The sequence below is a fragment of the Larus michahellis genome, chromosome 20, assembly GCF_964199755.1.
Source record: "Larus michahellis chromosome 20, bLarMic1.1, whole genome shotgun sequence".
NCBI classification, from domain to species: Eukaryota; Metazoa; Chordata; class Aves; order Charadriiformes; family Laridae; genus Larus; species Larus michahellis.
The window spans coordinates 7,256,003-7,274,308 of record NC_133915.1 but is presented as its reverse complement, the minus strand read 5'-3'; the positions used below and the strand labels follow the sequence as shown (position 1 = coordinate 7,274,308).

Below are 18,306 nucleotides of genomic sequence, written 5' to 3'. Positions count from 1 at the left end.
ATTCTGTATTTTTGATGAAATCTTTGATCACCTCATTGCAAGATTTGGTTGCCTACTCTCAGCTCTCTGGCAGCTCTGAGTACAACCTGCCATTTCTAGATGGGATTTGTTCTTTTACGGATTAGACACATTAAATAAATAAACCAAACTGTCTTAAAGATATCCAGATCAATAATGTCACAGACACAGGGGTCTGGAAACTCAACATACACATTTTAAAATAAAATAAATGTCAATCAGACCTTCCTTTGTCCACCTGCTGAGATCCTCTCCTGAGGAGACAGGGTGCCTGCCCTACTTTAGATGAACACGGAAGGCATTACTGATCCCTTGTTACCTTGGAGATGTTTCTCTGTTCCCAGGTTACCACCTAAATTACAAGGGAATATGGCCATGGAATGAGCCTTGAAGCTCCCACCACTGCAACAGAGTCTCTACATGACCCTGGTCGAGATACTTTATCTGCAAAATATCCTGAAAAAGGGGGTAATGGTAAACCTTCAGTCTCTCTCTTCCAGGGCGGGGTCTGTCTCTTACCTTTGTATATGAAATCAAAGTTAGAAATTGGCTAAGATAACACTGCAAAATAAACAGAGTAAACTAGAGAGTGATGTGCCCTCCACCCAGATCAATGCCTTGAAGCTCCAGCTTATCCTGAGGAGAATAAGGAGGAAGACAGGTGAGGATCCCAAAAGCAAATACCCCACACCTACCAGAAGAGCCTCCTGCAGTGAAGAGCATCACACCAGTGGAACATTCCTGTTGCATTTAGGATGACTCTGCTGTTCTCTCCTTGGCTGTCAAACCCCCTAAAACAGAGAGAAAGACAGAACAACCTCTCAGCAGTGGTAGCTACAGTTTACCCAAGCTGAGATCACATCTCCAGCTGCTGCTGCAATGCCCTCTTCATCTACATCATAGCTTTCATGGCTCACACTAGCAAGGAAGAGTTAGGATGTATGAATCACATGCTAACCATGTCAATACAGGGGGAAAAGGGTTGTGTGGAGAAGAAATTCCTTTGTCAATGTCAGCTGAGTGAGACAAACATAAGGAAAAACATACTGCAGAGTGCTTCCTTGAATTATTGTATTAGTTGTGATGTTTATAGCTGTTTGGACTTGGTCCCTAGGATTATTTTAAATAATGAGTTCTTCAGTAGGGACATTCATTGAAGCAATATTTATATAAACATGGTCTTGATTAAGAGCAAAAAGAAGTCAGCAGGAATTTTTCCCTTGTCTACAGGGACTTTAAATTAGGCCCATATTGCAGGATATTCTTAGAGGCAAATTTCAGATACATAGCTGTGTTTGTGAGCATTGTGTTAGTTCAGAAGCAGCAACAAGACCACGTGAAACAAAAGCCATTCAATCAGATGCTGCTCTGAACACCAAACTGCTTCAAAGGACTGCTCCAGAAGAGGACTGCTGGTGACCCTGCTCTGGCAGGGGGTTGGACTAGACGATCTCCAGAGGCCCCTTCCAACCCCTGCCATTCCGTGATTCTGTAAGTCACACACAGTTGCAGCAGGGAGTTTCACAGGTATACAGCAGGTTGCATGAAGCATTTTTTTTTATCAGCTTTGAATTACCCACCCTTCAGCAGAATGAAAGGTAATTTTGCATCTCTGACAGGGAGACGCTTCAAACTGGCTCTCCTGAATTTAGCAAGCTAAATTGGTACAAAACTGGAGGGAAAGGGGAGCAGTACCCATCTAAGTCTCTGCAGTGTCTCTACACAGCCCTGTGCTACCTGCAAGCAATTGCATCTATTATCCTTGCGTCTCCTCCTCAGATAACGAATCCTTAGGCCGGTGATTAAATGGTATTTTGGCAAGTTAGAGACTATCTTCTCACAAGCTCCCCTACTTGACTCAGATTTACCAATCAATCAATGCGTACAGCTCTATCATAATAAAGCCATCATCTATATACACAACCTGTCAGAAATGACAACTCCTCATTCTAATATTATGGGAAATATATACGCCTTGGAGAACACCTGTTGGATCCCTAAACTGGGAGATAGAGGGAAAAGACAGCAGGAAACCCACTTCATCATGATGGCATCCACCTTGCCAAAGCCAAGCACGTTCTGACTTAACAAGCCATTCTTTAGTTAAGGGTTCCTTCTGCCATACACTCTGCAAATTACATGATTCTTACGGAAATCTGATTTTCCTGAGAGACTCGTAAATCATCCTGCACTGGACTCTGAGGAGCTTGAGGATGAGGGCACTGGAACTGACATGCTGTAGTACCCGACAGAGACAGAAATAGTCCCTGATTGAGCTACAGTCACTCACTACAACCATTAGCAGGTAATCTGGGTCACAAATTGACTGTGCTGTGGGTGCAGAGTTATCCCTGTTGTCTCCGCACGAGTCTGGAAAGAAAACAGTTGCATTCACATGAGGCTGTGCATTGCCATGCCCGTGTTACCTCTCTTTATCACATTCTTATTTGAGATCCTTACCACCTACACTGCACTGAAGAGAATATCAAAAAAGCACAAGACCACGTTACCAAAGACCGTCCAAGTGGAGCTGACCTACAAAAGCACGGGTACTTCGGACTGGGGCATTTCTGAAATGTGGTCCTTGGGCTGAACATTTGAAAATACTGTTCCACAGTGTCAGGTGCATAAGCCACTGGTGTAATCAGCCTGTGCCCAACACGCTGATGAGCTGAGTCTATTACAACAATAGCCCACCATTAAACTCAGAAAAATTTGGTTTTATACTGCAAATAACTCCAGTTCAATATCTCATATATCATCCAAAATGGCAGTTCAGTCCAATGTACCAGAGCTGAACTGAGAGTGCTACGAGGTAAAACATTTATTTTTTGCCTGTTTCCACTGCCACAACCTAACATAAGCCAGTCACTCATGTTTCCATGAATCAAAGTAGATAATGTAGCTCTCAGCTACACCAGAAGATGGTCAGACACATCCAAGATGTTTCAAACTTCCTTTGAGGACTAACATAAGTGATTAACAGTTGTCTATAGCATTAGAAGGCAGGGAGTGGAAGTCCTTTTATCAAATTGTTAGCTGCCAACAATTTCCCACTGACAAGCTATCTTTAAATTCTTCATAATGCCTTTGCAAAGCCCTAAAGCTTTGTCGAATCCCTCGCCTGCCGTCTTCCGACATCAGCTCTTCCACTCCCTGTCGTGGGAAAACATGGCTACAATGAGTCTTAACATCATGAGTACGCTTCGAGGTCTGTGGTCATTTGGTTTGCCTTCTATGCTCTAAGTACAGAATACCAGCAAATCCTCAGGAATCACAGCTTATTTCTGTGTCCTAAATTTTGCCCAGAGAGAGAGAAACGCTTCTACAAGCCTACTCCACAAAGCACCTGAGGACAAGCAAGGCCTGGAAGAGTTGTAGAGAAACCTACACACATGAGAAATCTGTGCGCAGAAGTCTGCGGAGAGAAAGTCCCCTGAGTACTGCGCGACGCAGGCAGGTTGTTCCAGCAGCCGGATCTGGAAAGCCCCAGCCCACCAGCACAAAAGCCCTGATGGCCTCCCCTACCTCTGTGCCACAGCCTTGGGATGATTTCACACTTGGCATGTGGGCTGTTCGGTTCACATCCCATTTGGGAATCCTCTTACTGTTTTTTTGAATCGCTCCCAGATCCACGCATATGCTAACCTTTTCCTTTAGGGAGGAATGGAGTTTCACACACACAATGAAAATTGCCTGTGAAGGCTGCTGCAAAGCCCCTTTTCTCACTCCCAGGCCCACACGGTGAGAATATGGTGCTTGTCTGGACTTGGCTTGTTCATCATCATGGATTATATCGCTCCAATCACGATGCATCAAAGCGCTTTCCCTGCCTCACAAGGAACTACCAGGCTTAATTAATTGACACAGAGGTATTATGCGTCATTGCAAAATGTTATAGTTTAGAGTATTCCATCCAATAATTAACAAATACATCAGGCAACAAGTAAAACCAATCTTAAAATGAGTAGTTAAATTTTTCTTAATTACATCCACTGAACCAAATCTGCCCCTAAGCAATGCACATGTAATCCCAGTGAAGTCAGTGTGGTTGTACAGAATACACTAAAATAAAAATCATCTGTAGTTATCATCTATATTGCAGCAATACTTACAGTCTCCCACTAAGTTTAGGGACTCCAGTGTTATTTAGAGCTGTAAACCCGAGCAACAATAAAGGTAAACTAAGTTGAACTGAGAAAACACCACAGAAAGAGCCGTGTAGCATTGGGACTCACAGAACACACAAACGGAAGGGCTGAAGCTGAGCCAAACAGACATTGTCCAGCACCACATCTGAAAGTGGAGCCAAGATCCTCTAATAACAGGACTCCAGGTGACGATGCCTTAGGAAGTACCCCCAATACCTGCGTGGCAAAGTCTGAAGAGTTGGCAGTATGGGAGAACTTCAGAATGCATCGGGATGACTGGACTGAAGGGTCTGAACGTTGAGCTCCCTGCATTAGGGTCTATTGCACTAAAGAAACCTCGGAGTGACAGCTAAGAAAAGACACCTTCTGCTTTTGTTATCTGCTCTCCACTTCTGCATCCAACCTCCACATCCAAATCACCTCCCTCCGTTAACACTTTACTATATAAGGAGATGGTGCTCAGCCATAGGTAGAAACCAGGTGTGATAACTCCCAAACTTTTGCAAATTAATATAGCACAGTTATCACGGGGAGGCTGGATACTACTTCTGCAGGCAGATCTCCTGTGGCTGAGCTATGAGCCATTGTTTCTGACAGAGAACAACAGCTCGTTACTCATAACATCCCTTGTGAAATCTTTGCTGAAGTCTCTCTCTCCCCTTCTGAGGGCAGAGGGCTAGATACAAACGCAGTCCTCCTCCTCAGCATGGACAAGTGTATGTGTGTTCTTCTGTTCTTCCACAGCTACCTGGGCTGGGCACAGCTTGTATTTTAAAAACTAAAGCCGAATCCTGCTACCCACACACAGAAGAGAGGCTTGCTTTGATTCCAGAAAGGCTGTTCAGAGAGTAAGACAGCAGACAGCCTGAGTAAGGGTGGCAAAATTCAGCTCCTAATTATTAGATTTAAACCTTGAAACAGTTGTCATGTATGAAGGGACAAAGTAGAATTTGGCAAACAGGAAGGGAAGAACCAAATCTTCTCATAATGACAAATAATCTCTGAAGACAACCTTGTCATTTTTTGAGAGCATCTCAACAGTTTCCCATTTTTATTTTTTTTGGTCAATGCTTATCAAAATTTGCATGGCTAGTTAGTGCGTTAATTTAATTATGAGCAGCATTTATGAACAGCCTGATGGGGGATCTGCAGAGGGCAATAGAATCTGTTCTTGAATTATGAAATTGCACACACTCACACATCTGGAAGCCGTCATGGGACAGATCGCTGTCTTGTAAATGCGTGTTGAGTGTTACAATATTTTACTAAGCACTCCCAATCTGTCAAGGTTTACAGGAGAGTAGAGACTGGGAACATTTGGGATCATTTGCGGCTTAGAGCCATTAGCTACTTCCACCCACTTATTGTGACGTTATTAATAGCAAAATAATCTAAAGAGCAGAACTTGGCTTACTCAAGATCTTAGATAACAGAAGTGATTTTCACTAAGGGCCAAAACCAGGGAGCCAGGGCCCAGCTGAAGAATAGGCTACGCTGGGCAGCACAGCCTTATTTTTGGCGGAATTGGTGGTAACTTTGTGCGGACTCTGTTCCTCAGAGGACTTACCTGCAGACCTAGCCCAGCCCCGTTGTTTCAGGTCTGCGTAAGAGGCAGCACACAGTGACACCACCCAAGAAATAACCAGAGGAGAAAATGCTATGAACCAATGTGATGTTGACCATCCCTTACTAACTGCCCTCTTCAATGACGGTCAATGCTAAGAAGGGCATTAAGCACCACACACAAGATAGATAAATTTACACTTCATTAAACCACGGGCAGTGTAACAAAAGCTATCTGCCAGAACAGAAAAATATGTGAGCTGTACCTCTACACTATCCCTACTAAAACTCAAGTTAACTGGCTAAAAACCAATGCCATTATGCTCGTATGACATCCAGGGATGCTTGTGACTGCCGTATCAGCATTGCCAAGAGTAAGGGACATCCTAAATTCTCCTGGACTCAGAGACAGAGACCAGAATGGCCAATTAGCTACCAAGATTCAAATCCTGTAGGACTCCAGTTCTAGCCTGGCACACAGGAATGGGTTTCATCCCAGGAAAAGCAATCCCCTGCTGCAGGAATCGGGACTTGGCCTGTGAAAGGAACTTTGCACAAAGTTTCCTCACCTTCTGGAGCCATAACTCAATGAAAAGATTTGGAAGACTCCGAAACTCCATGGAGCTTTTGGCTTCTTGTTAAGCCATTGCATATCTGTTTAACTTAAATCCCCATCCAATCATTAAATATGGGTGTTTTCTTTTTTTAATGGGTCATTATGATGTGATTTATGACACTGGTGTAATTGTCAGAATTACTGTGGGTAATTAAAATATGAAATGCATGCTGCCAGAGGCTTCAGTCACTCTCAGCACCCTCATTAAAAATCAGGAGCTGACCAAATTATAAATAGACTGGTTTGCACAAGTTCACAGGGAAAGCTAATTATGAAACTTATCCTTATGCACTCAGAACTCACACCATCAGTCATGCAAATTCTTTAAGTGATTATACTATTGTATAACGTGGAATCAGATTAGTATGTACAGGTGGGCGCAACTCCAGTTACAATGTGCAGTACAACTGTACTTTGCATGGTGAATGTGAATCCCTAAAACTCTTACGCAAGCTTGATGAGAGATGTGGGACAAGGGCCTGGGGAAGAGAGAGGTGGCGTATTTTCACATGAAATATAGAAAAAAAAAAAGACTGAGGAATACAGGGAGAGGCTGCAAAGGATAAAGCTCTCTGATCTATAATGTCTCAGAGAAACACGAGAGGCATGTGAACACAAGGGAAGAGAGCTTCAGAAAGAAGCTGGAACAAACTTTGGATTAGTTGACTAAATTCATAAGGAATGGCAGCTGGCTAAAATCACAGGGAGTTCAGGTGCCAAATACAGTGAGCATGAATACAAACTGAAGTTAAGAAAAAATTCAATATATAAGGGTGGGCAAGGGCTGAGACCTTTTCTTTCTAGTATTTTGAATTTTTTACGCTCCAGAAGAGAAGGAAAAAATAAAATAAGTGGAGGGCTATATACAAAATTCAACCAAAACTGAATCAAGAAGAAAATCACTGATGGAAGAAGAGGCCTGTTAGAGTTATCAGTAACATCTCTGGTGACTTAAAGCCCAAATGGAGTATGCTGCTGCTTATTCTAGGGTTTCAAAAAAAAAAAAAAAAAAGAAAAGAAAAGATAAGATAAAATGAAACCCCTCTTCCACTGTCAGTAGACAGACATGGTTTTCATGCAAAGAGACAATGCAGTCTGTACAAAACAAGTTTGGCAGATTTTGCACACCATGGAAGCTAGGTTTCCTGTGTCAGAAATCCACTAAAATATCTGCTGCATCACAATGATTCGTCAGCTTTATCGGTTGTGCAAGTTTCAGTGACAATAAGACCTCAGTGTTCCATGAGCAAGATTCAGCCAGCCTGCATCGACAGAACAATTGATTGGGGTGCTTAAAGATCCATTTATACCAAGAAGAGTCACGTTTCAAAAATGATGCTGATTCATATTCTGTGTACCTGTACAAGATTCTGGGGGTTGAAGATTTGAAGAGAGAAACCCTGTGGGGAAAGTATGCATGGACGATGTCTCCCACCTGAATTTTTTTAACTTCAATAAACCCAATTAACTGCCTGTGTATTTACCAGCTTAACCATCACTCCATCCAACCTGTCACCCTGACTCTGAGAAGCAGTGCTCAAAAATACACAGCAAGAAAGATGGGATTTCCCAACACAAAGTGGAATGCAAAATATTATTGCCTCTTCCCAGAGGAGCTCCCTGCCTAACATCAGTTCACAAACTTCCAGTGTCCAAAGCATCTGTTCAACTTTTCTTATGTGTCCCAACCTCCAGAAATGCCATTTGTGTAGTTCAGGAGGGACTCTTTTTAGAATTCTACCTGTGAAATGTTCGAGAGGTACCTATAGGCATCCACACTTTTCCGTGTTTCTACAAATCCTCTGAGGTTTGGCTGTCACTGAAACACCCCTTCCACGGCTCTCTCCCATTCTAGCAATAAAAGTAAAGCTGAAGGAACATGAAACTTGTCTAACTTGTGAGGTTTTTGCTATGCCAACAGACTGCTAAATTTTCCACAGAGCCCCCACCCTGTAGCGTAAATACCAGGTAGTGATCAAAAGCACAATGTGCCTGCTGACAAAAGGGATCTTGCTCACTGTAACAACACTTTCTCCACCTCTATCTATCTCCTTTTTCTTGAGAACACAGTTTTACACTTGTCCTTCATACAAATAACCCGAGGGTGGGAATTATTCAGAAGGCTCGTGTTTGACACCCCATCTGTTCATTTCTGACAGCGATATATAATGTAAGGCTATAAAAACTTGAAAAATAATGCAACATAAAAAGGGATTGACTCGGCTCCAAGAGGCCATAAACGGTAACAAATACCATTGTATGATTTATTTCATGCTGTAATCTTTACAGTAAGTCATCTTTCAGACATTTCCTTGTGACAGGTTTTAATAATATTAATGCCCAGAGCAATCCAAATCATCGCCAATAGACATATTTATCAAGCTGCCAATCCAAGTAAATGAAATTCTATAAGCAATAATGTAACATGTTTAAAGGAAGCTAATAAAACAAGTCAGGAGAGAAATATTACTGCAAAGTATGCTCTCTCTAATCCAGCCCTGGATTTTATACAGCCAAAATGCAAATCTTTCCCTCCATGATTTATCACTCCAAAAATACCAATGACCTTTTCAGGAGCTCTTGCACAGCCCTTCTCACACATTTATAAAGATTGTGATGCATTCTGCCAGATTAGCTGAGCTGGAGCGCTCAGCATTACTGCCTTGTTTTGCCCTACCTTTGGATTGGGAAGTGATGGGTCGCATCAAAGAGTAGGATCTTAAGTCTTTAAGATTTATTAAAGACTGACAAGCCTTAACACAGGCTTGGCAACTCAGCAGGTATTTACGAGCAATTATCCAGGCACTAGATAAGTTACAATTAAAAGGGAGCTAAAACTTGGTTCTTTAACCTGGTTTCTCTTTTAATCTAATTCAGTTTCTACTAATCCATTGCTTGGCTGAAGTGACTCTACACCAGGGCAAAGGGAAGGAGATGCCGCAGAGTTGTGTACGCATGGAGCCTTGCTCACCAACATTCTTTCATGCCTCACTAGAAACTTAGCAGGAGCGAAAAAACAAGAGTCAACAATTCAGCAGAACATACACCATTAAATTTCTCATGCCTTAGGCAAGAATGTGTGGAAAACCCATGACTAGTAAAGCAAGTGTATCGATGCAGGGGCTCAGAAGTGCTCGAGGAATCCTAAGAGGTCTTTACGGATTCACTTCTAGATGAGCTTTATAGGTCTTAGGGTACTTCTGTATCGGTTTGTGACAACTGTTTTGTTTGGTTGGTTGGTTGGGTTTTTTGTTTGTTTGTTTTTTAAATGACACTAAGTTCTTCCCCTGGATATAAAGATCTGCATATTCTCAGTGAGGGAAACAAGAAGAGAAAGGAAGAAGCGTACAAGACAATATGTGCAATACGACGGAAGATACCTTTCATTAAAATAGTCTAAGACACCAGCAATATTGGCAAGATCTGAACCAAGTATGTGTTTTGAGTATTATAATAGGTCATGCCTAATTCTTTCCCACTATACCTTATTGAATTTCCCTGAATTATGGTTTGATTACATTCTTCATTGATTAGCCCACATGCAAATCTTGTCTCAATCTCAGATGCAAATTTTTGTTTAAAAAAATAATTGGAATTTAAGTATTTAGCCGGCTAAATGTCCCAATAAACACAGCTATTTTCAAAGGACCCTGTAAAGGGGCAAGAGGGTAAGCATCCAAGTAATTTTAAAGGCACTGCCTGCAGGACACAGTAGAACTAATCCCTATGGTACATACGGAGAACCCTGAAAATTAGACTTGCATTAAAATGTCTGCCTTCCCTGGATCAGATTGCAGTTTATCATCCTAAATCAGATGGGGCTTTTTTATCAGCAGAACACCCCAGGTGGAAAACCTCACTTTAATCTGAAAATGGGCAATTGGATCCAATTCTACTTTTGGTTTAAATAATAATAAAAAATTACTTGGGATTAATTTGAGAACTCTAGTGTTAGGGAAAGTCAGCCCCAAAGAGCTGTATTTTGCATTGTGAGGTTTCCTCTATGACTTTCCATAACTCATTTCACCCTTTCCTACTCCCCTTTGCCCTCCCACTCTTTGTCTGCTCTTTCTATTTAGACTGAGAGCTCTTTAAGGCAGAAACTGCCTTTTACCATGCACACATACAGCATCCAGCCTAACAGGATCCCAGTCCCAGTAGAAGCCTCAAGGCACCGCTATAATACAAATAATAAATACTGCAACTAATAACAGTACGGTAAAATGTTTTCCCCAGGGAAGTGTTGGAAGACCAGTCCCTGGTGTCATTTAAAACTAAGCACCAGAAAACAGACCTGCACTCACTGGATAGAATATAGAGTCTTCATGATATGGTGATGAGAGAGAATCTTGATGGGGATTGGAACAATTATTTATCTGCATATTTGGCTATTTCTTTAGGGGATTTAAAAATCTCTCTTAGTAACGTTTTTGTTCCTCACTGCTAAGCAGCAGTAGAGATCTCAAGGAAAAGAAATAAATAAATAAGAAATATATAATCCCCAAGGTGTAATCCCAGAGTATGGAAACTCACTTCACTTAAATACCTCCCTCTGGCATAATTGACTTTTCACATGCATGTTAATAATGATATTTCAGCAGGTTGTGAGGGCTTGTTCTTTTCCCCCCACCCGCTTTGGTAAATTATGTTATTGGGCATGAGGAGGGGGAGGGACACATTATAAATCTAATTATGTTTTCATTTATATTTAACAAGTCAGCAGAATCTGGTAGTATGTATTTACTGTGCAGTCCCAATATTTACAGCTGACCTAATCAGTTGTAGGACAGCAGCACTGAGCAACACTTTATTGTCCCGACACCTTGTATGTGCTGGGGACAGCTGCTAAGATGCAGGGTTCTCCAGAGGACACCTTAGAGTCCTTGCCATGCTGACATTTGCCTTTGCTGCTGAAGCACACAATAGGGTTTTGGAGGGAGGACAGACATCATTTATTAAGCCTCTTCAGTTCTACAGCAGCTGAAAACTGCTCACAAGCAGAAACAAGGCAAGAAACACTAGTTTGCGCATCTCTCTCCCTACTACGTTCCTGTTTACTCCCTGCAAATTCTGGTATGACACTGTTTGCCAATATGTCCTGTCACCTTCTCTAGTGGATGCTTTGGAAGAGCATAACAGCTTGCTATTACTGACAGCTCAGTATCAGACCATGATACCCTTTCCTTATGCTGAATGTAGCAGCTCAGGTTAGAAGTCCCAGTGCAAGTCAACTGGACTGGCAAACTAAGTACAGTGTAGATAAGAATATTGCAATTCACACCTTGCCTTAGACGGCAGATGACTATGCTCTGCCACTAGTTTGTAAACCCTGCTGGGAAATCAGATTCCTCCGGCTGGGAAGAATTTAGATGGCGTAGAAAGGACTCCTCTAGCATGCATTACAAGAATGAAAGGCCGTAGGGCATGATTTCTCTTGGATCGTCATTTGCCTTTACATCAAACTTTTAGAGTATACCTGAGTTTGCGAATCTTCCACGTTGCTACCAGTGTCACACTGCAATTGAATATCTGAGCAAAGAGCAAATCTTGGTGTTGGCTGTTCGTGTTTCTACCTGTAACTATTCCTGCCTCAGCTCTCTCAGAAGGAGACAAATAAAACATGCTCGGGACTCAGCTGATCAGTGATGGTATCTTTGGGCTTCCGTCTGGAAGGCAGTGAGCACTTTCAGGAGGCGTACCGATCCCCTCTGCTTCCCCTTGTTCCTCCATAGTGGTATCAGGAGTTCACAGCACGGGCTTTGAGCTTGCAGGAGAGTATGAGAGGCTAAGGATTTGGATGTGGAGGCCTAAATTGTGTTTTCTACACTGTTCAATTAATCAAGATAGGGAGAAGCCATAAACCATACACTTCAACCACAACCACCACCAACAGCAGAAGAATTAGTAAAGAGGCTCACCCTGCTATTCCCTCTTTCCACACAAATTCTCAGTAAGTCAGGCCAGGAAATGGCTGCTCAGCATACCTGCAGCTTTACACTCCTTACCCAGCCACAAAACCCCAAGGTGGAAGAACACCAAGGAGCTTGACTTTGCAGGCTCTCCATCTGAAACATGCAATTCTCTATGCAATTTCAGTTTCTCTGAAACAAAGGCAATGAAACAGAATTGGGATCCTTTTGTATAGCCTTCAGTTGCATTTAGATTGTGTCTGCAAATGGCTACCATGGCATTTCAGGATTCTGTGGGGGCTTCAGAAATGTAGACAAAGGAGCTCTGAGTAATTGGTTATTCATACCAACTGCTCAGAAATACAGCACAGCGTTATAAAATAGCGATTCCATCCGGTATGCATAAAACGGTCTTAAATATGGTGAGCTCTACATACTTAACACACCATTTCATTCCAAAGGGAGCTCCTTTTCTTTGTGAGATTCTTGTGTTGGAATCCAGAAGCTAAAACTCACTCAGAACTGCTGAGTTTTTCCCCCAAAAGTGGAGGGAACCTTTGTCACTTCTGCAGGTGGAGGAACAGCTGAAGGAATCGTACCCTGAACACAGCCAACACACACATGACCTGTATGACATTTGTGCTCTTATTTTCCATGGGAAGGAACAAGATGCGTTCTCACCAAGGGAGAATCACAGCTTACATTTGGAAAGGGGGAGTTCCCAGGACTGGTCCTGGAGGGAGGGGGAAGTCCAAGGTGTGGGGGGGTTCTGGGGCTGGGCCTGTCCTTAAGAGTGTGGAGGAGGAGATTCCTGCCCCTGCAGGGGGGAAGGCATGCTCTAAGTGCTCTACAAAAACATGGTCCTCCATACAAGGGAAAAAAATAAATAATCCAGAGGGTAGGAGTTCATACTCTGTATTTCTACCGCCCTCATACTTATCATAAGTGACTTGCAATTATTTATGACACTATTCTCTGTGAGTCAAACCATTTTTAACTTCCTCAATTTCCCATCAGGAAATCAAAATTCCAAAAGGCTAAGTGGCCTAAAGTCCCAGATTGAATCTGAGGAAGCTGATCAAGAAAATGAGCTCAAGTTCCCCAAATCCTAAAGTAGCCATTTAACAGCTGGAACATCTTTTCTCTGACATTTGATCTAGTCCTTTCTGGGCCATAATCTGAGGTCATGAGCCATTAAGCCCAGCATTATAACACCAGGCAGTGATTTGAGGATGTACAGCAGCACCCTCTGAGATTCTTTTAAGAGCACCAGAGCCTACCTACATCTCCTGCTTTACAGGGTGATGTAGCGGTTCAGGATACACGATGTTACTCCCCACACTCCCCTGGTCTCTATCTTTGTTGCTAATCTGCATTCCCCCCCTTGTCAGCATTTGACAGGAGGCACAGCAAAGCTCTCCATGTCACATGTGTCTAAACATGTCCAATGCATACAGATGGGACAGGAAAGGCTGGACCGGAGGAACATTCAGACACATATCTTTTTATCTCAAACTGACAGCTGAACCCTCTCACATACCCTCAACTTTGTGATGTCATAACTATTGCCAAACCATATTAACCCAGATGAAACAGCTAGCGATTCTAAACGTACCCCCAGCAGAAAAAGGGACATCTCTCTGAACAGGTGATTTGTCAACCTTAAGCTGTAATTGCACTACACAGATGTGCTAAGAGCAGGTGCATTTAGCCTTAGTAACAGGATACCTCTTCCTACAGCCCTGTGGTTCAGCGAGGTGGGAGCTGGATGGCTAGAGAGCTCTCTCCAAGGATGCTACATGCCACTCAATTCCTCTAGGTGAAGCTAAGTGGAAGTATCATAGGTCAATTTAGAGAATGAAAATTCAGAACAGCCTGTCTTACACAGGCACTAATAAGCAGCGATAGGACAAAGGGTAATGGCTTCAAACTGGAAGAGGGTAGATTTAGATTGCTTATCAGGAAGAAATTTTTCACTCTGAGGGCGGTGAGCCCCTGGCCCAGGTTGCCCAGAGAAGCTGTGGCTGCCCCATCCCTGGAGGGGTTCAAGGGCAGGTTGGCCGGGGCTTGGAGCAACCTGGGCTGGTAGGGGGTGTCCCTGCCCAGGGCAGGGGGTGGCACTGGATGATCTTTAAGGTCCCTCCCAACCTAAGCCATTCTATGGTTTTATGTTCTTCTAAACCAAGATACTTGGCCAACTCCACAGAACTGGTCTCGGTCCCAGCCTTTATCACAGACTCCCTGGGTTACTGCGAACAACCTGCACAGGGCCTGATGCCCCGGGCAGCTCTGAGGTGCTGCAGAGATGCAGAACAGGGAGAAAAGCTCTCATTTACTCGCACTGCCTGACCAGGTCCCAAAGCAGGGCGGGGCCCCATTGTCTCAAGAAGCTCTATTGCCTCTTAATTACGTATCTGATGATTAAAAAAAAATAATCATCTAGTAACAGTAATACCTTTTGATTAAGTCTGGATGATAAAGGAAAAAATAGCCTTTGTGGTCTGTTATGACTGCACTCTGCCATTTATACTCCTGTTAAAATGAACAATAGCAGCTCATTTGACTAAAGCTCCCAATCTTTGAGGCTCCTGTATTAGTTTTTAGATTCATGACAATGAACTTGCTTTTTGCCAACTAAATCTCCCTGTTTCCATTGCAGGTACTGGAGGCATGCTCATCTACATCTACACCTACCCTTCCCCTCACCTCCCTCACAACGAGTTTGGAGGAATCCAGAACACCATGTACCACTTTAACTACAGTATACGGAGAGTGGAGGAAGGAACCAAGGTGCTTATAATTAAGCTCCGTTTTGCTCTGATACATCCAGAATCCTAGGGGAAACCGATGGCAAGGTCTTATGCCTGGCAAAGCTCCTGATCCACCTCAGGCAACCACTCTCTCCACAGTATAACTGGTGCAGAACTGCAAGTTTGTAAACAACTGCTTTTTATTAATACACATTTATACTGAAATGTCATCTTGTCCTTTTAAAAATCTAAGATTGCCTAGGAAACAAGAAGAAAACCAACCAGGTGGAGAGCTCCTACAGTGTCAATGTCTTTCTGTTCATTTGCCGTTGACTTTTATTAAGATGTCTTTGCGGTTTATGGACGCCTCTTTTCTGGGAGGTTGCTGGCTTTCAGGGACCTTAGTTACATCTACGCTGATGAGTGTGTTGGACTGGAAATGGGCTCCAGCTTCTCTTTCTACATGCCATTACTACATGGAGTCCTCCAGGTGTCAGCATGTTTGTGCTTGTTCGCTCAGTCTGGCTGAGCACAGTATGAATGAGTTTTGCCTTTATCTCAGCCATCTGCAGTTCAGAGGCATGTTTTATAACGGGGCTTGGCTGCCATCTGCTGCTTAAAGGATTTGCAAGCGTTTGAAATACAAGTAGGCATGTCTGAAACACAAGTAGGGAGGCATGTGTATGTCCGCATTTAATGTAAAGCTTGTTGTTTACTCCCTATTTTATCAGGTAAGTAAATGGCTGCGTATTCCAACGTATCCTTCTAGAAAAATACTTAATAAAAGTACAATTAACAGATATTCATTGAATCTATTTTTTTAAAGGGGAAACAGATTTTAAAAAATTACCTGATAAAAGTTTTGAGTAGAGTCTGGTTTTACATTCATATTTTTTAATCTACTCTGGATCCTGTATATCACTGTGACAGGCTTTACAATAGAACCGTGCCCTAGAAAACAAAAGTGAATTAGGCAGAACTGAACTGTTTAATTGATGAGAGAATAAAAGCACTTGTCTGCTCTTGAAAGTTTTTCTGTTCTAGATCTCTTTTCAACAAAACAGTAAGAGGAAATCTTACCTTTTGACTTCTGCCAGGGAATGAGCAATAAAAAAGCCCACTGTTCCGATGAAGCTTCATCTGTGCAGGTGGATTGCTCAGGACAGCACTGTATTGGGAAACAGTCAAAAGAGTAATCACAGTTTGTCTATCTGGCAACATTTTTCACCTTTGTTGTAAGAATTCAGACTATATGATCGTAACAGTTTCCTCTCACCTCATAATCTTACAGTCTCTATCTCTCAAAGAGCATACAGCTTCCTTTTCCCTCTTGCTTTCTCTTTTCATCATTCTATTTCCAGCCAGTCAATACATGAACTCAAGGAAGAATAGATTGAGTTGTGGCCTGTTTTCCGTTAGTGCTAAGCAACTACATCTACTGACTTCTTTCAGTGCAGAGCTCATTCAGCACTTCCGGAAGAGCCCCAATGTATTTCTCACAGCAGTGTTTCCCCACAACCCTGTTTTCAGAGTTTCTATTCTACGGTTTCATCAAAACAGCCATTTCCTTTATAAAAGTGGAGAAAGAAATAATTGCATTCAATAGTCTGCGTTTTCTGGGCGATTTCTCAAGCTTTTTAAAGATCTACAGCACTTATGGCACAGAGAGATACACAGCACTTGTGGCAGAGATTGTAGGTTGTTTGGTTGGACTCGATCTCAAAGGTCCTTTCCAACCATGAAGATTCTATGATTTATCCCCCTTTCTGAACTAGTTCCCGTTTCCCCACTAGGATGTCTTGTATTTCACCATTAGAACAGAGAGAATGTTATCTGGCCTAGGACCAGATCAGCTTCAGAGAGCAAAAACTCCGCTGCCAGCATTGACAAATTATCCCTTTATGACAACACTTTGTAGCATCATTTAGGAGCTTCTGTAAACTCATGTGGCTAGAAAAAATGAGGAGGCGTTTCCTTAACCAATGAAAATTAATATGCTTGAATCACCCCAAATCAGGGTGAGACTTACACTGTTTGCATGTGGAATAGAAGATAAGAATGGTGTTTCATCTCCTGTCTCTCACCCGATTATCCGTGAGAAAAGAGGAAGCAGAAGAGATTGTTGTATATGGTAAAATTCACCCCAGCACTTAAGTAACCTGTGCTTAATCCTGTCTAAATACTGTGCACAGGAAGACAAGAGGGGTATAAAACCTGTGCAGGCCCTGGGGCATGTTTCTTTGGAAATTGTTATTTTGGAACTGGTTGCCTTCTTACTAGAAGAGAAGTCTCCCAGACAATTACCTCTCCCCTTGACTGCCAAATTTGAGTTCAGTTCCCAAGAGGACAAGATTCAGTTTCACAAAGCACAACCTGGGGAAAAAAAGCAAGTCACAGTTACTCACAATATCTCTGTACTGTGAAAAGACACATCTGGAAGGAAATAACAGAAAAACAACCACATCTGCTGTACCACATACTGAGAAACCTCTATAAAAGTCATGTCTGCAAAATCATTGGAGAGCTGAAAAGTCATTACCTTGTAGTCTTTGCCTTTCAGAAGTATTTTGTCCTTCAAATATTTTCTCTCTGTCTAAAAGAATCAACATAAAGATAATGTATTTATTGAAAGGCAAAGCAAGTAAGATACGTAATCTAACACTGGGCCGATAGTCTAACACCACATGGTACTAGATCAAAGGCCTTTAGTTACTGGAAGCAGAATGATGTCAGCTAGATGTTGTCAGAGACAATATCGAGTTAACAGACCGGGGAAAGTCTCAACCCTTCTAGACACTTCCAATTCATATTATCATGGAACAGCAGCTGTTATTACTGCATACAAATGAAGTCATGGGGAAATCTCATGACTGCAAAGCATTAGGAGCCCATTATTTGAGCGAAGTTACACCTTAGTTTGCAATAAGATTAACCTTCCTCCTTAGTTATTCAGATGAGGACTGGTCTTGGGTTAAGTTTTACCAATCATAAATACAGGTATTAGAGGTGTGATTTATTGCTGAACTGTGACCATTTATTCACTCTGGTATAAGCACTTTTGTTTTGCTTTGGCAGTTGTGTGATTAGGGAAGGGTTGTTTATACCTGGGTAAAGCAGCAAAACATTCGACTGCTTACAGCTCCTTCAGGTTTTAAACTCCCACTCATTGTGTCACAGGATATGCTACTCTCTTGGTGTATGAATGCCTTCCACATAGAACTTCATAGGCTACTAAAAATGTGTAAAAAAAAAAAGCATTGCTTTCCAAATGAAAATTATTTAATGGATTTTGACATAAG

At 42.3% G+C, this 18,306-nt stretch overlaps 1 protein-coding gene across 1 annotated transcript in view; it reads right to left on the bottom strand.

Moving 5' to 3' along the window:
- Positions 1-18,306, bottom strand: part of KCNU1 (potassium calcium-activated channel subfamily U member 1) — a 42,192-nt gene that overhangs the window by 15,973 nt on the left and 7,913 nt on the right. Inside the window, 9 exon segments of the mRNA XM_074563425.1 lie at positions 714-733; positions 736-809; positions 3,080-3,174; positions 14,964-15,091; positions 15,858-15,958; positions 16,088-16,129; positions 16,131-16,175; positions 17,312-17,380; positions 17,488-17,600. Coding sequence (XP_074419526.1) covers positions 714-733; positions 736-809; positions 3,080-3,174; positions 14,964-15,091; positions 15,858-15,958; positions 16,088-16,129; positions 16,131-16,175; positions 17,312-17,380; positions 17,488-17,600 — 687 coding nt within the window.